Source organism: Chamaea fasciata, unplaced genomic scaffold (genome assembly GCF_029207755.1).
Source record: "Chamaea fasciata isolate MVZ Bird 193981 ecotype frontalis unplaced genomic scaffold, bChaFas1.0.hap1 SCAF_2, whole genome shotgun sequence".
NCBI classification, from domain to species: domain Eukaryota; kingdom Metazoa; phylum Chordata; class Aves; order Passeriformes; family Sylviidae; genus Chamaea; species Chamaea fasciata.
The window spans coordinates 48863847-48887376 of record NW_027094087.1 but is presented as its reverse complement, the minus strand read 5'-3'; the positions used below and the strand labels follow the sequence as shown (position 1 = coordinate 48887376).

The 23530-nt window shown below is 39.6% G+C and overlaps 1 protein-coding gene across 3 annotated transcripts in view; it reads left to right on the top strand.

Annotated features, from left to right (window-relative positions):
- Positions 1–23530, top strand: part of STARD13 (StAR related lipid transfer domain containing 13) — a 288293-nt gene that overhangs the window by 28885 nt on the left and 235878 nt on the right. For all 3 annotated transcript variants that reach the window (XM_066175991.1, XM_066175992.1, XM_066175997.1), the window contains exon 2: positions 16878–17787. In XM_066175991.1, coding sequence (XP_066032088.1) covers positions 17035–17787 — 753 coding nt within the window. In that variant the 5' untranslated portion in view covers positions 16878–17034. The remainder of the gene's footprint in view (positions 1–16877; positions 17788–23530) is intronic.

Sequence of the window (23530 nt, the reverse complement as noted above, 5' to 3'; positions counted from 1 at the left end):
TTTATATTGGCACAACTCCTTTGAGCCAAAGGAGGAGTCACAAAAAGAGGCAGTGAAGAAGCAAAGATTTCATCACTTTAAAATCATGTCGTGTGAAGCATGTCTTTCTGTAAGATGTTATCCAGAGAAAGCAAGAGCAATATTTTGAGAATTCTACTGATTTTTTTTAAATCCACATCAGCCTACTCTTAAACACATTCTGGATCTTTTAATGTACTGACATAGCAGCAAAAAAATATCTTGCCTTAGGCCACATTTTTTAAGCCACAGATCCAACTACAGATACAATGCTTTTAGTAAATTGATGGGGGAGATGTGAGAGTGGTTTAGATGATTCGTATTATTCCTCTGGGCAGAGTCTCAGCTCAGAGTTCTCTGACTCAGCTTTGGTGTTCCCTTACTGGGAGACAGGGCATTTTTAGAAAACACCATTTTGGGGCTAAAGCAACTGTCCTGTTATAAAAGCCCTCTGGCAATGACAAATGTTTAGCTGCCTTTAATAGGGAAGCTCCCTATGCATGCCAGCTAAACCCAGTGTGTTGCTTCTGAGTCATCTTTGCATTAGATCTTAATTTCTGAATTTTGGCATAAAGTGCTTTAAGCGCCAATTAACTCAGCTTCTACATGTCCTTGTTTTTGATCCCTGGGTTCATCAATGCTGCCTGTTCATTGACTTCCATTCTTGTTTACATGTGAAAGCAGACCTGCTGGCTTGCCTGGCATGGACACTGGGGCCTGGTGAGTGCCAAGACTTTGGTGGTGGCTCCCAGTGCTTTGGCCCATCTGCCCCATCCCACAGCAAGGCCCACCCAGTGACCTGTGCTGAGAGCAGCCCAGGCTGTGAATAAAGCAGGACCTTCTTTCCTGGGAGCAGGAAAAATGAATGCTTAATGGCATTCATGAACTCAGAAGAAATGATATTCTAATGGCAGCAGCAAGAGGTTTCTCATTGCCCAGGAGCTGGAACATTTGCCTTCTAGACCCACTGTCTACAACACTGCTCATACTTTCCAGGAAAGTCCATCAGCCACCAGGCTTCAACATCCTCTGGCATGGCACAATCCTCCTGCCCGCAACAGACAATGCTCTGAAAGGGAGATGAGATTTACAGGGCTAAACCTAGTGAGCAAGGTATCAGGGTCTTTGTCCTGTTGTGAGAAGAATCTCCCTGGAAAGGGAGAGTCCCCGGCTTTGCTCCTTGCTCCCACCTATCTATTTTTTGCAGTTTATTGGTGACACTGAGGCTCATAGTCTTTCTAAGATGGGCTGAATTATGGCTCCACATGTAACTGTAGACCATGAGCTCACTCATTCTCTGACCAGTGCCAGATCACTTAAAGAAACTCATAGCTCAAAAGTATCAACCTTTACCCTAAATCTAAGCCATTTCCAGCTTTCTGTGAAATCAAGCCTTTGTCTCCATGTAAGCCATGCCCAAACCCCTCTTTCCCTGTACTAGACAATTCTGTGCTTGGGTCCTTTCCTTCAGACTTTTGCTCACTTTACAAGTCAAGGCAGAGACACCTAATAACAGATGCTGTTCATGTTTAGCATGTTTACAAATCCATGATCCAGGAACCTCCAGAGTCAAGCAGCTTGGTCTGCTGAAAGCAGCTGTGCCTGAGCTGTCTCCTGCCTGGCTCTAGGCTGCCCTGAGAGCTGTTTCTAGAGCTGGTGGGGAGTCATGGGCCATGGGCAGATCCCTCCTGCCTGCCCTACCAATGCTGCACAGAGAGTCCTGTCCCTGCTTGCAGAGTATCATTCATTGCAGAACATCTACCAAGAGAAGGGAAACATCAGGAGCATCAGTTTGACATAAATAGGACAAATGATACCTGAAGGGGTTTCTCTGCATCATTAGTGGTCAGTTTACCTTTGCTGTCCCAGCCAATTCTGCAGGCCACAGACACTTCTAAGCTCCTCTGCACTTCTACGGCAGTGGATTTCTCACATATCTTTTGGGAGAGGGGGAAAAAGTTGAAGGCATTTAATTTAGCCACTGTTTCTGGTGAAATGTAGAAGCATCTAGTGTTTTGAAATTCCTAAGCCTCATACCAGCTGTTACACAGTGAGAGGCACTCAGCATTGCTGAATTCATAACAACAGGCACACAAACATGTGACTACTTATCTTCACTTGTGTGCTCCTGTTTGTCATAAGCTACTCAAATATGCATTAGTGAGGCACACCCCCATATGGAAAATGTTGCACAAAATAAAGCTATCAAGTTTTCTTGAAAGAAGTGGAAAAGGAGAATTCAAAAATCTTGAAATTAGTGTAATTTTATTTCTTTAATTACCAGTTCTTTAAGTACCTATCAGAGTAAACTGAAATCTTGCCACGCAAATGTTAATTTGAGATAAAATGGTGTTTGATAAAGAGTATTTACACTAATTGTCACAGCCATGTATGAACAGGGTACACATGCGTGAGGGAACCTTCCTTGTCGTCTTTTTAATACCCCTTAAAATAGAACATTCACAGTCTGGTAAGCATTTCTGCAGTAGCATTTAAACTGTCTCTGAAGAATTGCTTTCATGTACACTATTTGACTGACACCATTACATAAAAACTCTCCCAAAACAAATCCTGGAAGTTAGTAGTACCAGTATTTTATCTTGCTTGCATAGGTTGAGGCTCATAACTGAGTTATTTTGGACACACACAGTACTGCTAATGTCTTCAGCCTGAAGTTTGGAAATGAATTGTGGACACTTCTGCTTTCCCACATATCTACATTGTATGGGGAAATGGGGTGTCGTAAGGGGACTTTGTAGCAGTAAACACGTAGCAGGTAAGGTCTATTGCACTCTTCCTCTTGCTCTGAGAAGAGGAAAGTCAACAGTATTTCAGGCAGAAGCTCATAAAAGCCTTCTGCTTGCCTGTACCCTCACAGGTATGGTGTTTGTTTAGGGTACTTTCAACTATCTTTGGAATTGTTTATGCAAGTTAACATTTCTTTACTTAGCTGAAGGTCATCTATGACAAGAATTTACTAAAAGTTTGATGTTGCCAGGTAGTTACTGCATCCAAATTAAAGGGAAACTGAACCTTTTGCAAAATCACACAATTAGATGTAAATAACTCACAGAGAAGCAATGTTAATTGCTTCTCACAGCACACAGTCAAAGATTAACATGTCTTGTTTCACCACTGCCTTTCCTGTATTGCCACATCCTTCGTTGCCTGTCTCGTGCAGGCTGCAGCAGGGAATCCCAGGCTACAGAATGGTGGGAACAAGTCACTAAAATCCATGTGGTAATATACATTTTCAGCAGGAGCAAGGTGAAGGTCTGTCAAGCAGCTCTCAGTCTGATACTTGTCAATCTCTCACTGCAATGGAAACTCCTAGGAATATCAAATCACGACAGCCTTCCCAATGATTTAAAGGGATGACAGTAGTGCATTATAGCAAACACATGGGGAGTACATCCCAGGTTGTCTAATAAGCAGTTCTTGCCTGAGGATTTGCATATGTGTGAATATTCCTTTAGCATATGAGATGTTATATTTTAAGAATATAAATATGCTAAAGTGCAATGGGAAAAGGTTAGTAAGTATGTTAAGCTGTGAATATAAGCAATTTTAGAGTGGTGTTATAATTTTCTCTGTATTTATACACAGTCTGACTCTGATCAAGGTAGTTGATTTTCGTCTACTGGAGCAACTGAAATTTTAAATTATTACAAATCTTCATTTGTTCATTTATTTGTTATCATGCAGCCTATTTATTGAGCTCAGAGCATGGTTCTTCCAGGGCTTGTTGAAGCCTTGAGGATATATTATTTGGGAAGTGGCACAGATAATTTTCTCCTTATTGTGCATCCTTGCGTTGTTTCTAGACAGGGCTCTGTTTTTTCCCCAGGAAAGACTAAAAGAAACTCTGCTTTTCACTGCTTTTGGGCATCATCTTGCAAAGTGTGGCTTGACTAAAGCAATGCAGCCCCGTGGTTAATAATACATGGTACCTTTGTGGCTGCAGGCACTGCCGTGTGTTCACATAACTTCTGGTGATGAAAGATGAACAAGACCGATTCCATGTTCCCCCACCAGCAAAAAGCGTAAAAACTGTTCATTTACTGCAGTTTAAAGAGGGAGAGAGGTGGTAGAGAAAAACCTGTCAGCAGTAAGTGCCCTGGTGTGGGTGGCCATGGGCGGTGACATTGCTGGTTCCTTGTCATGGCCACTCTGCCTGCTGTGGGTGGTTTGCAATTTGTGCCTGGATGAGGTGTGCAGGGAAGTCTGTATTTCATTCAGCTGCTTTGCCCTGTCATCACTTTGACTTGGGGAACCAGAGTTGCATTATTTATAGTCTTTTACCGTTTTTGAGCTTCTTGTAAAACAATGGGGACGAAGACATGTATTAAAAAACAGCCAGAGAGAGCTTGAAGTTTTGAAATCAGAGTGTTTACTGCCGGACACATTTTCCCTTTGGAGAGACACACTTTAGAAGTGGGTCACATGTTACAAAAGGAAAGGCCTGTAGCTTTTTGAAGATCAAGCCTCCTTATATATTTAGTGATAAAAACATCAAAGACTTTAGACTGAAACTTTTTGGAGCATTAGGTAGGTACTTAAACTTAGAGCATTTGTTCTCCCATTTATTTGAGCAGAGAGGTAATAAAACTGTGAAATATTTACTTTTTTTTATACTTTTAAAACTGAATATTACCAACGTGCCGGTTATTTCTCAATGTTAAAAAAAGACTTTATATCTAGCATTACAAATATACACTAACACTTTAGACTGGTATGACTTACAGTGTCTGAGCTTCATGGAAAAACTGATCTTTAACTGGCACTAAGATGGCACAGGCATCCTCAGTCATAAGAGGGTCTCTGTAAAAGTGCATGCAATATGCACAGACAAACACATTAGCATTTTCAATGAAAGAATATTGAAACTGAATTTGTGGCGCTCCTAAAATAGTCAAAGCAACTAGTCTTTTTTTCTTGTCACTAATTTTGCTACTCTCTGATATCTGAATTAATGACTTACAACATTCTGAAGGAAAGAAAATCTCTCCTAAGTTAACACAAAACTTTGTACTCATAAAAATTAAGGTGAAACACACCATCTCTGTCAGACATTCATTTATTTGAATAAAGTTGCAGAGACCCTTGCCTGGCCAGGGGAGGATGTTGATCATGTGATTTAATACTTGTATGCTGTGTGGAACCTGGAAGTAACCATTCTGTTTGTTTAAGGGACTCAGTAACGGAATTTGCATTAATACCACGTTTCCATGGAAATCAGACAAAATGAATTTCATGTTTGTGTGAGCCTTATCCTGTCTAGCAACTGACATCCCCTTTGATTAAGATTTCTACTTATCTTTTGTTTTTATTTTTAAAGGTTGGAAAGAAATTACTTATGTAGGAAAGGAAAAATGAAAAAAGTTAAGAAATAATTTATCCTGCACTTTTGCTTTATATAGCTGTTAGACTTCATATGAAGTGTTTCAGAGGTTTGTTTTTTTTTTTCCTACTCCAAATCACTTTTTTTGAAAAAGAAAAAAAAATCCATCTCTTCTTTGTTTGTGGACTACACTTCAGGTGTAGCAGACCCTTTAAAATTTCTTGGACCATTTGCTAGTGGATTGCATAATTTTTCATGATGGGATGCTTATTTACCACTTTGTTCCACAAGGTCACGTGGAAATACCCCAGGCAGTTTCGGTCTGCATAGAAGAAAGATGTCACAGGTGGAGAAAATCTGAGGAAGTCTCACAAAATAGCATAAGAAGCCAATCTTATGAAGGCTCCAGGGAACAGCTTCAAAAATGACCTCTGAACTTGGCATACTGTTATTGCAGGTACCATGTAAAGACCTGAGTTACTCTTTGGCTATCCCCAAAAAAAAGATGTATCACAGCAGTGTGCCTCAGCTCCACTGCTTCATTGTTTGTGAGACCTAGGCTAGTAGGCTTAGAGCTAGTTTAGATATTTTTAGACTACATTTGTCAAACCACTTGAAATACTTGAGTTTATCCAAAAAGGAGAGTTGTTATTTGATAAAAAGTGACCCCTTCTATGGGGAAGGAACATCTAATATCATAAATCTCTTTAATTTAGCAAGCAAAACAAGAAATCAGACTAAGCAGAAACTTGGAATTAAAGAACTGAGACTGGAAAACAGATGACTGTAACTAATTATTGGAAGATCTCAAATAACAGGAGAAGAAAAAACCTAAAAGCAGAAAGGCAAACAGGGAATTTGTTCAAAATAGCTATTCAGACCTCAAATATGCACCTTGGCTTAAGACACACTTCCTTTTGTACCTAAATAAAACTTTGAGCATCTCTAAAGCAGCTGTCATTAAGTATTGCTGGATGTTTTGCCTTTGCCTGGTTTATCTGGGAAAAAATACAAAACAAAGCTTACCCCCAGACAGAAGAATTTGAAAGAACTATGAGATGCTGTCAAATTAAGTGAATACTTAACAATATAATTTTAAAAATCACATGGGAGAGAAAGAGATAGAAAGGCTGAAAACATTGAAGTACTCATCTTAGCACTTTATGCTCGAACCCTTCTTTGTTCTGAAAGCTTTGAAAATTAATCAAAAGGAGTAAATATCGCCCAGCATAAATGTTCTTTTTGGTTTGGTTTTTTGATTAAACAAAAATGCATGGATTATCCATCAAAATATTTTGGTTTTGAGGAAAGAATTCTTGTATCAAAAAAGTGTTGCTTGACCAAAATAGTTTGAGTGAGATTCATTTTGGCCTTTCTGCCCATACAGATAGGGATCACAGGAGGTTCCTCTAAAATAACTTTTGCTCTCTCTGAAATAACTGATCTTCATTGCAGCTGACACAGTCCTCCCTTGCTGCCCATTTATATGTCATGGACCCAGCAGGTGTTGAGAGGAGGGGCTGCCCTGCAGCACGGCCTTTGTAGTAATTGACATTTATTGCAGGGTCACCATTTCTTTAGCATTCATTACAGACACTGATTAGAGAGGGTGATAAAGACATTGCTGGAGATCAAAGCCCATCTTGGACTGGGGAAAAATAGAAAAAAAAAGCATGCAAAGTAGCATTTTAAATGGATGCATTTATTTAATCTATTCGCTGCTGATATTTTCATGCACATGGTTTAGTGGTATTAGATTCAGAAGGTGTAGCAGAGGCTTTAATTTGCTTCAGTTCTGGTCTAATAGGCATAAAGACACCAGAGGATTCTGAAATAGTGAACTCAGAGGTACTCTGACAAACCTTTGTACTCATAATAACAAGAGCTGGTGTGAGCTTATACAATTTAAAACTAATTGCCCAGCCAACGTGCTCATTACCATATTGATGCAGTTTATAAATCAAAGCCCTGCCTATTCAAGCTGTTCACCAGTCTTGCATTAAGCAAGATATTTCAACTGAGAAATGTAGCATGTTGCCAAAACACTGCAGAAACTTTGTAAGACTGATAGGAGTGCAAACCTGGGGAGCTGAAGTGCCACAAACCTGGCACTGAAGTGCTTGTTCTTGTTTGTTTTCTGAGTATGTTCTGATCTAGCCTTGAAAGTTTCCCTAATAATATACCGGAGCACAGAAACAGGTCCTTAAGCAGCAGGGAGCTGCTGGCAATTTTTATCAATATGGCTTCCTACAGCAGCTTCTTTGCTTAAGTAGGAGACTAACACACACTTTTTTTTTGGAAGCGATACAGTACTTATGCCAGCTGAATTGAGGTGCATACATTAAGAATGTAGGTTTTTTGTATAGGGAAAGGAGACATTAAGGCTCTTAACTAAGAAACCTAAGTTAGTTGTCAAAATTAGGCACCTGAAGTTAAATTCTTTGAATAGCCTACTAAGGAATCTGAAAGTACAATTCATCTGCCTAAACAAGTGCCTACCTGCGGGTGCCAGGCAGTGCCCCTGAGATGCCCTGCTGTCCTATGACAGCCACACAGTAGGTATGTCAGAGGAGTTGGAGATTCGCACCTCTCTGAGCTGCCAGCTGAAGGCCAAGTGGGTTAGTTTAGGATGCCTCAAAGGACATTAGAAGCCTATGTTTAGGCAGTTGAATTTACCTGTTTTTTTTCTTTCAGGTATTCAGCCAGCTGGCTTAGGTATCAGAAACAATCAGGTCTTGTAAGCAGGATTAATGTGTTTGGGCAGGTGTCATGGGTTTTGTAAAAAGCGTATTATTCTATTCCATCTGGGTGGAGCAGAATTGCTTATCTTTGCCCAAATGGGTCAGTGTCACTTATCAGATGGTGGAGTGCTACTTATCTCTCTTCATTGTTTCACTACTTCCATGGGAATGTCTTCTGCTAATGGACCATTAAGAGCTCATCAATGACTTTACACATTACACTGCACTATTGTAAGCTGCTCCACACAGGGAGGAGGAGCCAAACCATCTTAACCTAGATAAAAAGGAGCCACAGTCCCCCTAGGTATCCACTTTTTCCACCGGATCCCTGGAGGAAGACCGGACCCATCTCACCATTACTGGACCCTTTTTTCTTCAACGGGACCATCTCTACTCCAACAGAACCACATCTGCCACTCCAGGAGGGCTTACTCTGGACTGCTTCCAACACCCTGACCAACAGGGTGTCAGGTTGTATTTCTGACTCTGTCAGGGTTTTCTAGGATTTCTTGTTTGTTTGTTTGCTTATTCTTCTGTACTACAACATTTGTATTTTTTAATATCCCTAGTAAAGAACTGCTATACCTATTCCCAAAATCTTTGCCTGACAGCCTTTTAATTGCAAATTTATGATAATTTGGAAAAGGGGGGGAGGGGCTTACATTTTAAGGGAGACTCCAACCCTCCCTGGCAGATACCTGTCTATCTAAACCAAGACAGCAGGGTTCAGAAGATACGGGGGTCTGGCTGGTTTCAGACCAGCTGAGACAGTTCTTATCCCAAACACCAGTGTCCTGTGAGTTATTTTTCTCTCTGTACTTCTATCTGAGATGTATTTTATGTGATTTCTCCTGGAATGAGTGTAGTAGCTCCTGGTGGCTGCTGGGGTATCTCTTCCACTGCACCAGGCTTTCATCCTTGTGTTGGCCATGGCCACAGGTGGCAAGGACAGAGGGTGCTGAAGAGTCAAGGCATTGAAATTACTTTGAAGATCAGGACCAGAACTTGAAATTGAACTTGGTGTAAAGGAAGCTTGAAGCAGAAGCACTGCATTAAAGAGCTACTGAAGGGTGTTGGAGCTGTTGGGGGAATTTAATAGATTATGGGAAAATCAGAAGCTTGGAGGTTTGCAGGGGGTTACTTAAGATTATTTGCTTATCCCTGTTTAAGAGAACACAGTTGAGGGGAAAAATGAATGAAATGCAACTCTCTTCCATAAACAATATTAGCAAGAAGAGTTCATCCTATTAAAACAAGTGCTGTTCTTCAGTCATGATGCCTGATGAAGCCTCAGTCTCTTATGTTCTTTGTGTAAATTCAATCATGATGATTAGTAAATAAAACATTTTTGGCAGATGGAAGATGCAAAGGGATTAAGACAATGCTTTAGTGATGGAGAAATTTTGATTCTAGCTTACAACTCTTCTACTGCCTGTGTGGTCATACCAGATGCAAGCTTCCAATTCCTTATATGCAGATTGTGGATAATAATGGTTATAACTGAAATTAATATGAACTGATACTTTCTCATGAAGGCACCAAAGACAGTGATATGTTTTTGTTTTTCAGAGAGGGAAATAAATTTAAAGAACTAAATTTCTTTCATTTTAAGGAGTTATGAACCATACAAAACCAGACCATACCAGTTTCTGACCCTGTGAAATGCCAAAATAACTGCTTTTGGCTGCTAGTTGGTGTCACAGGTTCAGCAGAGATTTTTTAGAGGGATATATACAATTTTGGAAGACACCTGTAGGCTGTGAAAGACAATTTTTTGTTGAGAAACGATTTTGAATAGAGAAGACCTAAACAGAAAAAAAAAAAAAAAAAAAAAAAAAAAAAAAAAAAAAAAAACAAACGTAAAATCAAGCTGCTTGTTATTTTCCTAACTTGTAGAGTGAGAAGTGGCTGTCTTACCTCATTTCTCTTTCAGGAGCTTAAAAATAAAAAGATATGAATAGAACTGTGTTATGTAACTATATGTTATCATAGACATCCTCCAACATGAAAAAAAAATTGGTCCTTCCAGCTTCTTTCCACTTGTGCAAATGAAGATTAATTTCCAAAGAGTCCATTGAGCATCCCATGAACATACATAATGGAATTCACTTTACAAGCTGAAAGAATAGGAAGGAGAAGCAGCTCATAGCTGTATGTCTTTGCTTGCAGAAAGGATGTTTCCTGACTTTGGTGTGGACTGGCAGCTTAGATAAAAACCTGGGATCTTACCAATGTGAAGCTCATCAGCCTAAGGGACACAGACTTTTCCTTCCCTATGTGATTTTTCCAATGTTATTTTAAAAATATTTATCAGGTGTTGGTTAATTTTGGAGCTTGTGTTTATGAACAGTGTCCACATATGGCTGGCTACTCTTCCTGTTCCGCATTGATTGCACTGCCTAAATAAAAACAAAGCCAGAGTATTCTGGGGCAATATCTTTACATCAGGTTTAACTTCTAAAGCGATTCAGAGTGTAATCTAAAAGCATTCAAAACTGCCTTCTGAAAGCATGTAGTCAAACAACCTCTGGCCAATGTCTCATCAGGATGGTACATTTCATACGTGTAAAACAAGGCACGTGAGGCAGAACAGGGAATACAAAAGTAACACATTGAATGCAGTGGTACAAGGTGCCTATTGGCAGAAGGCAAGACAGATGTTATTCTTTGAAGATACTGTACTGCTGCTCACACATTCCTGCCATTTGGTTTTGCTCAGGATTATAACCATGGGCTACACAGAACAGAAAGATTTGCAAAATCAAGGCCCACTTTATGTAAACTAACTAGAACTAAACATTGCCCATGGATCTATGCTCTTAGAAAGGGCAACAGTTGTATTGCAGAGAGTATTTTCTCACCTTATTTGCAATTACCACGTGGCCTAAGGTGACAATGACAGTGCCTTTGGAAATGCTGGTTTAGGCAGAAATACAATTTAGTCAGCATACTGGCAGGATGTTAGTGCCTCTGCTGGATTAAACTCAGCCTCAGGCTCAGCAAATAGCACAAAATGTGTCAACAATTCCTCTCATAGCAGTCTTTCCTCCTGCAAGTAGGTCCAGCTGTAAATAAATTGCTGACATTGCTGTGTTTGTTAAGAGGGTGCTTGGAAAACAGCACATCTGCCACCAACAGTTGCACCTAAGACAAAAACGTAAGCACTATTAAATTAACAAAGTGTCTCTTTATCATTTTAGTCTATTGCATGAGAAGATATTTTACTTTCCTTGACAATAAGATTGAGCTTCTGACACAGTGGAGGTGGGGGCAGTGATGGCAAAGCTGGTAGTAGACAGACCTGGTAGTGCAGCTGTCCTGGGATACTGAACACTTCTAAGTTGAGACAACCTGTCACTAAACTTTCACATAACTAATGTAAATTAAAGTAATTCCTGGCAAATGGTTCCCTCAAGATGTGGCTTCATTTGCTGACTGACTCATTCATAACTATACCAAATTTTTTGCTGGATAAAATACTGCTTAACTTCAGTGAAGGCAATCAGGAGGTTGAGGTAAAAGAGAAACCAGCATCTCAATGCCACCTCCTTCACTTGCTGAAATGAGCCAAGATGGACGTAGATGTGGCAGCATCTGTGCCAAGTATCTGTGCCTCAAGGATATCTCAAGGTAAAAAACATAATCTACAGCTACAAGCCTGAGTACGTGAATACATTCATTAAACGAGTAGAAGGGTATTCTGAATTTCCATTTTTGCTGTTTGCTCTGTGCAAAAGCAATACAGAAAAAAACTTCCAAAATTTAACTATATCTCAAAGACTTCTCACCCTGTGTTTCCACTAACAACATACCCTTCTCCTTTCCAGGCTGGATTTGCAAATAACTGATTTATAATCACACTCAGAGGCCCATGTGTCCAGTAACTTTCACTACAGCTACATTTTGCAGCATATGCAGAAGTCTGTCTGCAAGCTATTATTCTATTAATATATATAAAAGGAAAGATTTGTAAAGCTTTGGCAGTAAATGTAGGTCTTGATGAAACATAGGCAAAAAATAATTAAAATTTGCAAGTGACGTGGAAGCTAATTTTGGTACTCGTTTACACTGGCTTTATACTACAACAAAAGGCATTTCATGCCTACCTTTTCAAAATCTGACAGCATCCAAACTCAAGCAGTGGGAACCTGACTCCAGGTGCTCCAGGTGATAAAGCAAAGAACGATGTTAAGGTCTGGCATAATGTGAAGAATGAGGTCATGCTGTATTTTTAGAAGTGCCTGGTGTTCCTATGAAGTATGCTCTTACTCTCTCTTTTAATTTTTTTCCTTCCCCTCTCCTTTTTTTTCCCTGTCTTTTTCTGTGAATAATTCAGCCAATGCTTGCAGAAGGCTGTTTTCGCCCCAGGGATTCTCACACATACTTCTGTTGACAGAGTTCTTGTGCAGCAAGGAAGCTGAAATGTCTTTTGTTAAGGATCTGCTCACTTCTTTTTCTTTTCTGCCCCAATGCTTGGAGGATCTTTTGGCAACTCACGCAGTTCCTGCTGTTATGCTTATGGAAATTAACAATTGAAAAATATGGGGTTACCTTGCGAAACAGGTAAAATTATCATCAGGAAAAAATCCTAATTTTCTTTTAGTCTATGTCTCTCACATTCTTTTGCCTTGTTTGCTTAAGTTTTCAGGGGAATATTGCATAAGTTAATAGAAAATACTAAGCAAAGTCATTGTGACAGGGCAAAAAAATGCACTAGGGCCTGAGAGGTAGAAACTTTTTATTTTAGATGAGTGGTGTACTGTTCCAGATCAGGACTTGATTTGGTGGTTTACTGTGTCACTTCAGATTTAATTTGAATTTAAATGAAAAAGTTAGATGTATTCCCATGCTCTGTAACACCAAAATACACAATGGGTATTGAAATGCACTAATTTAAACCACGTTTGAAAGCTGTTTTAGGTGATTTGCTGTTAGAGTAACACCATGAAATAAATCATAATCATTTTATTTCAGGCAAAGGGGAATCTAGCCAGTAGAGCGTGATACACAGAAGTTGATCCGTGATGCTTCACATACACACTTGCATGTGCCAGACCATACGAGAACTTCCCTTACATGGCATGTCACTAGCTATATCACAAATCTGTGTTAATTTACTGCTGATTTGTAAGGAGTTTTCATTAATAAATAACATTCCATTTGTAAGTTTAAAACTCACATGTGTGAACAGCTGAAGTTGCTACATTCAGATTTGCATTTCACATTTAGCAAAAAAAAAAAAAAATCCTGTATGTTACTTTTTAATGTTTTTGCTCTTACTAATGCTTCCTGGAGTCAGTTCTGGTGGGACAGATACCTCTGGTAGCCCTGCATTCCCTTTTTAGTTGAAAAACCAACATATACTTTCATTATTTCACATCCTTACCTACACTAGCTTCTACCAGTAAAGCTAATGCTACAGTATATATTTAGAATTATGTATGCATACAAAAGGAATCTCCCTGTTTATAAAGCCCTGAAGACCTTTTCCAGAAAGATTGCGAGTTTTCAGAACTTGTATGTGCATACATTCATCATTGTGGTGAGAATTACATTCTTTTGCAGGACTGTCTTAGAGGCCTTTTGTGACATGTACAGATTTAATTCTGAATGTTCAGAGAACTCTGAGTGACAACTTTTGCTATGGGCAGGATTTCTATATTCTCTGCTTTGCCAAGAATGCTCCATTTTTTAGGAGCTAGAAATGTCTATGTGTAACTCTTTATAAATATGGAATTTAATATTATACATAAAAGTGTGGGGGTTTTTTATAGTCATTGCTAGATTGAGCAAAAAGATATGTTGCTAGATTGAGTAAAAATGATGAACAAGGATAAACTGACATTCTTTCTTCTCACCACTTCCTCCTCAGAGATTTCTTGCCATACTTGCGCAAAACCAGTTTGCTTTTGCATCATTGATTTGTTCCAGTCTCATCCCAGGAAAAATAAAGGGTACAATAGAATAAGCAAATCCAGTAAACAGAAAAACTCTATCATGATTTTTGCAATTAAATTGTAAAAAATACAGCTTTACATCATATCCTGTAAAAACAAAAACTCATTTGAGAGAAATAACTTAGGAAAGTTTTAAAAGAAGTTGGGTATTGATTTTAAATGCTAGTAATATAGAGTTATATAGAAAGATAATGCAAAATACAGTATTTTGATGATAATTTATGTTTGGGAGTCTAAAGCATCATCCTAAAGTACTAGAAATAAAAAAGATATAATTCACTTATCCTGTCCATGTCTACTGCAGAATTTGATGTACAAGGCAGAAACTGATACACAGGAAGTACCACCTAAATATGACGAAGAACTTCTTTACTGTGTAATAACTTCTTTATTATTCTCTATTGTTCTAGTCTCTGTGACTAGAACAGATTGCCCAGGAAGGTTGTGGAATCTCTCCCTCACCAGAGATATTCAAGGAAGTGTCTGGACACAATCCTGTGCCATGTGCTCCAGGATGGCCCTGCTTGTGCAGGGAGGCTGGACCAGATGACCCCCTGTGGTCCCCTCTAACCCAACCCATCCTGTGATCCCGGGAATTTCTGTAACTGCTTCTGCAGCATTTTTTTTTTGCTAAATGTTTGGCTTATTACAGCAAAGATGTTACTATGAACACAGAGGTCATTCCGCAGATGTCATTGCAGCAGATCCTTCTTGGCAGCATTACCAATACTAAAGAGGGTCCAGGAAATGGGCCAAGGATGGGAAGAAAGAGTGACAATAGGAGGGGGTGAAGACGGGGAAAGAGAATCTCTGGAGTAAACCTGGAGACCTGAGCACTGCTACTTCTTCTGGAACTACCATCAGATGAAGAATGGGACAGCCACCAGCAGCAATGGCTGGTGAACACAACCCACCCGCTCACCTGACGTGGGCAGCCAGGCCAAAGCTCTTTGCTGCCCTTTGGGAATTCTGCTAGAGCAGGCAGAACTTTTTGGCTTACAGCTGGCTCTGTGTGGTGGGAGCACAGCTTCTTCCAGGGTGCTGGGTGTCAGGGACTCAGAAGCAAAGGTGATGGCTCATTGTGTTGGCTCACAGATAAATATCACCTGAAATGGCAAAATGCTTTTTCACTGTGCCCACAATGTACAAGATATTCTGAGAAAAGTTAGTTATTCCAATCACTCCATCTAAATGTGGGAATGTGTTTCCTTTTTCAAAGACATTGTTCTCAATTAGTTCTTCCACTTCTGGAAGTGAAGTCAGTTCTGTGTTGATGACTAGCCTGAAGCACCTGAGAAAATGAGGCCTTCATTCGGATGAGGCCTCAAAATGAGGCCTTCACCTTCAGAAGCAGGTTTCTCATTCATGCATAGATAATGTAATCTGTCTGTGTACTACAGAAACGGGCTGAAATTCTTCTTGGCATTATTCGTCCCTCTAAAGGCTGGATGACTTGGTGTAAGCTTTTTGTCTAGACATCCTCTATAGTTTTGTATTAGGCAGTCAAGCCAGGAGGGAGACTTCTCCCACATCAAAACAGGTAAACAAGATAAGTGAGAGCATTTTCCTTCTGGAAGCATTTTTCCCTCTCCACTTGCTCCAGCAGGAGGTTAGACAGTTTACAATAATGTCTGATGTTTAAATAGCTATCAATAGCTGAGAGGAGATATACATAAACACTGTGTACCTCCATGCTCACATCTATTACAGCTGCAGTTCAAATGACGAAGGTAATACAATAAATCCAAATTTTCTGGATGTGTAACAGTATTCTATTACCAAAGGTACGCGTGTAACAGTAAAATATACACTAACCAGCACTAAAATATGCCTAGCTGTTGTGCATTGCTCAGTTTAGGGCACATGCAGTGACAGGCACATCACATGCCAGTATCTTACTTTGCTTGCTTCCCACTTTGACAGTCACAGTGCTGCCTTCTGACACATCTTCCTTATCACTGACAGGTTTGCCACATACATCAAAGGCTTAATCTTCTCTTTTTATTTTGAAAAGCTTCTGTTCTGCTTTGCTCTCTCACAGATGGAGTACTGAAACAGTCATTAAAATAAATACTATCAATATTCTATCTGTCACAAGAAGTAAATGACATATATGGGTGAATGGAAGTTATTCAGTGATGCAAGATCAGTTCTTCAGCTGCTCCCTTCTCCCAGTGCATTGGAGGTGCACTGCCTGGATGTGAGCATGGACGTTAGGTCTTTTAAATCAGACAAGGCCAACTCCAATGTAGTACTACAATGTAGTGTTATTTTTAGCCTCCTCCTTTTCCTTTTCAAATCTATTGGAAATGGGCAGGTTCTGCACTGCACTGGCAGTTCACTGAATTCAACACAGAGAAAATCATACCTGTACTGACATCTTCTTTTCTGTCTATTTTGCCTATGACATTTCCCTATGTTTTGTTCCTTAGTTTTCCCTATGGCATTTTAGTAGCTTTATCAGAGCAGGGTAAAAGTTGTCAGTGATTTAACAGACAATGAAAATACAGTGAACAGACACATTTTTAGATAACAAGCATATGTCTAACATCACTTTAAATTATTTTGAACTGTTGTGTTAATAATCAACTTAGAGTCATTAATTAAGAAAACATTTCTGCATTTGCCAATTCCTTCCCAGTCTCTAAGCAAAACAAGTCAAAATTCTCATGTTTTAAGTTCATTTAATCTGCATGCATGAAATATTTTTGAAGAGGCACAGGTAAATCTGAGGTAAATTTGATAGAGACATTTCATGTTTCAGGGTTATTTTTGCCAATGCACTCCATTGCAAACGTTGTCTTTTTTTTTTTTTTTCAGGAGCTGAAAGGATTCAGATGTTTTGTATGAGAATCCTAGCATTAATAATGACTGTGTGATCATGGTTTTGGAAAACTAGAAATATATTTCTTGGCTACATATGTAGATTTATGTTTCTTAAGAAAAGCAAGAATGAAGCAATTTTGATCTCTGATGGATGAAACCCACTGGAATGGAAACTAACATCTATGAAGAAGAACAGGGCTCACATCTCACATCTGCCAAGTGCCTGGGAACTCCAAAGGAAGCCAAGTATGGAGAATACCAAAGAAAGACAGAAAATCAGATGAGTCCATATGAATTTCAGAATGCATTACTGGAACCTGAGCTGAGCTTGCTGTCTGTGTCATCCTTATTGGACCACAATGAAACATCCTTACAACTTGGCATGGCTGCAGGGCATGCCAGTGCCACCAGCCAGCCCGAGACAAAGCACCTTTGTGAAGAACTATCCTGTTCTACAAGGCACAGGTCAAAGGAAGAGCCTTTAGACCTTCCCATGCACACAGAATGGCCAGTCCTCACAGGAAAAAATTCAGACAAGAAACCAGAAGCAAGTTATGAGATCAGAGTCATAAAACACAAACCATGTGCTATCACATTTTCTGATTTCGAATTTTTATCACATGAAGCTGACCCTAAGCTCCATATTTGTGAGGCAGGAGAAGCAGATGATTTTTCTTCTGAAGAGGAAGAAGCAGATAACAGAGGTGCTGATGATACATTTACAGAACTGCCACTGTATGAGGGATTTTTCAAAGGTCTTCAGAGGAGTAACGTTTCTCAAAGAAAGCAAGCTAAACGTGAACTTACTAAATTTCAGCCCATTTGTCATTCAGAAGATGGCAATAATCATTCCAAAAAGGCCTTGAAGGACCATGACAAGGAAGAAAAACACGTGGAATTGGAGGTAATACAAGCTATTCTTTAGTTTCAAGTGTGTTTCAAAGAAGCGGTGTCATTTAGGGTTGGTTACAGGAGGAAAAGGAGTTGTGTAAATTGTTATAGGGTGATAATTATTGTGAATTACAAAATTAAGAACCTAAACCTTCAGTAAAAGTATGCTAGATTTTTTTCACTTGACAAATGATTGACCAAACTTCTATTTGCCTGAACTTCAAACTTTGGTTTTCTGGTTTCTTTTTTATATAAATGGGAACATTGGCTCAATTTCCTACATTCCTACAAGATCATATATCATGTCATGTACAGCACACAGTCCAAGGACTCTTCCAAAGGGATAGAACTCACGTTTAGTCTTAGAGCAGAGTATATTTCTTTATGCTGAAAAATGAGCTTTTAGTGTGGTGGCACTGTAGCACTGAGCCACCAAACCCACAGCACTGTTTCCACTTAATAACTGTTTTTTGTACTATTATTTCATTAAAACAATGTAGAGGACAAGTTAAGACTGGTATATAATAATTTTTTTGGTTGGTTGGTTGGTTTGGTTTTTGTGGGGTTTTTTCTATCTGTGCCATTACATATAATGATGTTCTATAGACCAGTGGCCAAAATGAAAACAGAATTTCAGGACAAAATAGCAAAACCCTGTGTAATAAAAATCATCCAAATATATTTACCCTTTCCATAAAAAAAAAAAAATTTGAGTAAATTAACTTTGTTTATTGGAACTGGTGGAACAGAAGCCTCCCAGCTGAATTGTCACTAGTCTGGGCAATAAGCACAGTTTCCCCCTGCTTGCAATTGGTGACAAACCAATGACTGGAGCTAAACACATTTATCATTGGAGAAGTTCAGTTCTAGTACAAAAATATGAAGTAACTCCAAACAATGGGCAAAAACAAACCCTTAGAATTCCAATGTTCCTGACCTTGCAGCATAAATTGATCTTAACCTGCAGGCCAGGCATACCTTTCCTTCCTCTCTCTTCTCCTTCCTCCAGCTTTTAAAAGTTATTTTCCATATAAATCTTCTCTAGGCCTTGAAAATCAGGCTGTAGTCTTTTACCCTGTGTGTTTTATTTTACTCTGTCTGCAGTTCTCCTTTTACTTCTGGTGTTTATAACACAGAGCTGTTTCATTGATTTCTGATTAAATGAAGGGAAGTAGAATTTGGACTACAGTGTCCATATTTACGTCAAAACTATGATATAGAATACTTAATTGCTTCTCTCCTTTAGTACTAATCTATCTCCAGTTTGGGGTGACTAATTATGCCCTTAACTGAGTGGGAGTTTTGTGCTGTATTTCATACATATCCCAACTTCACCACAGAAACCCATCAGTACATGAAGAAATAAGCCAGATTTTTAGAAATCTTTCTCAGCAGATAATATTAGAAGACCAAGGCCCAAAGATGGTTCCCAAACAGTGCAACTTCTGATGCAATACTGACCCTGATTCTCATGACACATAGTTTATTAAGTAATTGCATTGTTCTTCTAACCTAAGCCTCATTTACTTAGAAGCATTCACATTAATGAAAATAATATCTCTCAAAATGGATGCACAACATCCTTTGGATTTTCTTTACTGAAGGTCATTCCCACAGATAAAAGGGAGAGGCCAGGAGATGTTGTCATTTAGTTTACTTTATGTCTATGCCATAAAATAAACTCAAGGATGCAGCTTGTGGTGCAAAATAATGGATTATAAATTGCCAGACAAGCATGTGAAATTACCTACTAAATCTCAGTAAATGTGTCAAAACATTTCAAAAACTGGACGCAATGATGCAGTCCTGGTTTTGATTTTTTTTTCTATGTAAATAGGTATGCATTGTTCTAGAAAAGCCTCCAAGAATTTTTAAAAAAATTATCTTGTCTCTCAAAGTCTAGCAGCAGTCATGGATTACTATGCAGACTGAAATCTCCCCCCATGACTCTAGTTGAAGCAAATGTATCTCACTGTCAGGTTACTTATTTCTATTGTTTAGAAATGGTGTCAGGGAGAAATGTCTTTCTAGTGGAAAGAAACTAACTAAATAAAGACAGCATGGGGTAAAAATGCTGACAAGAACAACCATTACTGCCAAACCTTAAAAACCATATAATAAACAGATTACTTCAGCCATACAGATATAGACAGTCATACACAGCACCCTGCACAAGATCCTGGCTAGATCCTTGCTACTGGAGTTCACAGTGAAACTGGGTTTAGGATCTATCCTGCAGGGGCATTCTTAGCCAGACGTACCTGTTACTGACTGAAAACCTATTTGAGTTCTAGAAAGGAGGAAAAGCTTTCACCTTCTTCAAGACAGAAGCCCTGGCCCTTGCAGGCAGTCACCACAAGCAGAGTCAGTGTCCCAATCTCCTCTTAAATAGTGGTTACATGCATTTAGGTGACAACCCTTGAACTTCTTGTTTCATTCTAATTAATAAGCAGAGACAAATCTTCAAGTGCACTGAGCAATAAACAAGTAGAGGGAAGACGGAAAAAATTCAACTTGGTATGCTGCCTACTGTATGTCAAGTGCAAGAAACTGCTGAAAACAATTCATAAAATGATGCCCTTTAAAAAATGCTTTCTTTTTCTAAAGGCATACAGCTTCTGCCTCTTCTGAGTGGTACAAGATAAATGATACTTTTGTTCAATTTATGAATTCAGCATGGTCCCCGAGTTTCCACCCTCACAGCAGTTCCACATATATTTCCTGTGCTTTCTCATAAAATCTAAATTTGGTAATCTGTTTTTCTTTGTCAGGAGTCTATAATCAGCAGTACATTAAATGTCCAACATAATTCTGCCCAAATACTTAGGCTAATGGTTGGACTAAATGTTCTTAGAGGTTCTTTCCAACCTAAATAATTCTATGATTATTTGCTTAGTTCTGTCCAGAGATTCTTTTGCAGCTCTGAAGTGGCACCTTCAGCCATTTTTCCTTCCTTGTTTAACTTAAGTCTCCATATCATGCTTGATCTGGTGTTTGTGCATGCAGCCAGCTCTGTATGCAGAGGCAATAAATTATTCAGAATAGCTTCTGAAATGTAACATTTTTCTAGATTGTCACTTCTTCAAACTATACTGAGCAGAACACAGCTGAAAGACCATATTTAACCAAGAACTACTATTCAAATTTCCATCAGTAATCTTATCCTCTCCTTACATAGCCTGAAAACAGTATGTGTTACTTTCATAAGTAATATTTCAGGCAAGTAAATAATTGAAGTTATTTTAGGCAGATATTAGGCAATAAGAAAGTATTATGAAATCATACCCTTGACAGTGGGAATTTTCATGGATCTTCCCTCACCCTGGGGACTGTATCAAAATCCTACTAATATTGTTGGCTGCTGCAAAGAGACAAGCATAGTCCTACCAACACGGCAGCAAACTGAAAGTCCTTTCTGGGCCTATTTCAAATGGTTTCTTTGGGCAGCCCATACTGGCAATTGGAACAGCCAAAAAGGTTTCTGTTGGTGTTGACATTACTTAGGGCACATAAAAGAGTTGTCACAGCTTCCTCTATTGTTTCTCTCTCCCATGAGAGACAAGGGGCTAAGTCGGGAAGGCCACATGCTGGAAAGGAACTGCTTAGAGTAACCATTAGGACATGCGAGGTGCTCCAGCAGCCCCTCTGCAGCCTCCCTGTCTGCACTCATATTTACATGATGCGTTTTTCAACGCATTTAGGAAGATCTAAACCAAACCTGCTTGTTTGTTTAAAGCATCATAATGATGGACTAATATTTGCATTGAATGTTACTGTGTTCAGCTGGGTCAAAGAAAGAGTGAGATGCCACTCCCTGGGAGAGAAGATGACCGAAGCAGATAATTTAGGTAATTAAGGTAGTATTCACAATGAATATCTTTGTCAGGATTTGGCCTTCAGACTGTAAGTTCAAAGACTTTTGGAGGAGGCTGCACAGGCATGGGAGTGGTCAGTACATGTCAGAGACAGCCTCTGTGTGCAGCTCTGTATTGTGTTAGTGGGTGAGCTGTGCCATCACCTTTCACCATCAATAAATCTTCAAGGAAAACTGCAGTATTCTAAAGGAGGTTTGTGAAAGCTCCATTGTTTTTGACATTTAAAGCTAAGGCAACTGAACTCTGGAAATTATTTCAGGAAACAGTCATTTACTGGGAAAGAAACTGGATTATCAGTTTGTCTTTACCTGATTATTCACTTACTGTCCTTAATTTCCTTGTTCCATCCTTGTATTACAGTTAGGTACATTTTACCTTCATTACACAATCATTGCCAAATGAAAAGTTTGATAATCATTGTATCAGCTTAAATCCCATGATTTAGGCTGGAATAATTTGCCGAAATACAATATGGAAGCTTCCATAGCATCTGTCCCTCATTTTGTCTGCTTGATTCAGCCTAGGATGTAGTTGGCTTTCTGGGCTGTGAGCACACACTGCTGACTCATGTCCTGCTTTTCCTCCATCAGAACCCCCCAAGTTCTTCTCTGCAGGGCTGCTCTCAATGAGTTCCTTTCCCAGGCTGTGCTCATGTCTGGGATAGCCCCAACAGGTGTAGCCCCTTGCCGTTGGACTTGTTGCACCTCATGAGGTTCTTGTAGGGCCACTTCTCAGGTTTGTCCAGGTCCCTCTAGATGGCATCCTGTCCTTCTGTTGTGTCAACTGCACTGCTCAGCTTTGTGCCATCTGAAAACTCACTGAGTGTGCACTCCATCCCACTGTCAATGTCAATGATGAAGATATTGAAGAGCACAGATCCCAAGACAGGGCCCTGAGGGACACCATTTGTCAGTGGCCTCCACCTGGACACAGAGACATTGACCACAATTCTCTGGCTGTGTTCATCCGGCCAATTCCTTATCAACCAAATACCCCACCCTTCAAATCCGTCTGACTTCAGTTTGGAGATAAAGATGTCATGGGGGACTGTGTCAAAGGCTGTACAGAAGTCTAGGCTGATGACATCTGTCAGTCTGTCTTGTCAGTTTCTGCCGTCACAAATAGAGGAAATAAATCCCTGAAAATGTATTCAAAAGCCATAGTCCTTAAAGTCAATTATGATTCCTGAAAATAAATGTATTCTTCTGTGTGACCTGTAAACATTTTAATCAAATAATCATATCTTCTGAGAAAGTAATCAGACAGTTTTAAGTCTTTGATAATGAATTTGACCTGGCAGTGTGCTCAGGTGACCAAGAAGGCCAATGGAATCTTGGCCTTTATCAAGAATAGTGTTGCCAGCAGGACCAGGGTAGTGAATGTCTGCCTGTACTTGGCATTGGTGAGGCCTCACCTCAAATCCTGTGTTCAGTTCTGGGTCCCTCATTATAGGGACATTGAGGGGCTGGAGTGTGTCCAGAGAAGGGCAGCAAAGCTGGGGAAGGCTCTGGAGCACAAGTCTGATGAGAAGCAACTGGTGGTGCTGGGGTTGTTTAGCCTGGAGAAGGGGAGGCTTGGGGGAGACTTCATCACTCTCTACAACCACCTGAAAGGAGGGTGTGCTGCAGTGAGGGTCAGTCTCTTCTGACGTGTCTCAAATGAAAGGACAAGAGGAAATGACCCTAAACTGTGCTAGGAGAGGTTCAGATTAGATATTAGTAAAAAAACAAAATTCACCTAGAGAGTGGTTAAGCACTGGAATAAGATGTCCAGGGAGGTAGTGGAGTCACCATCTCTGGGAGTGTTCAAGAGACATCTGGATGTGGCACTTGATATGGTTTGGGGGTGATTACGGTGGTGCTGGGTTGCTGGTTGGACTAG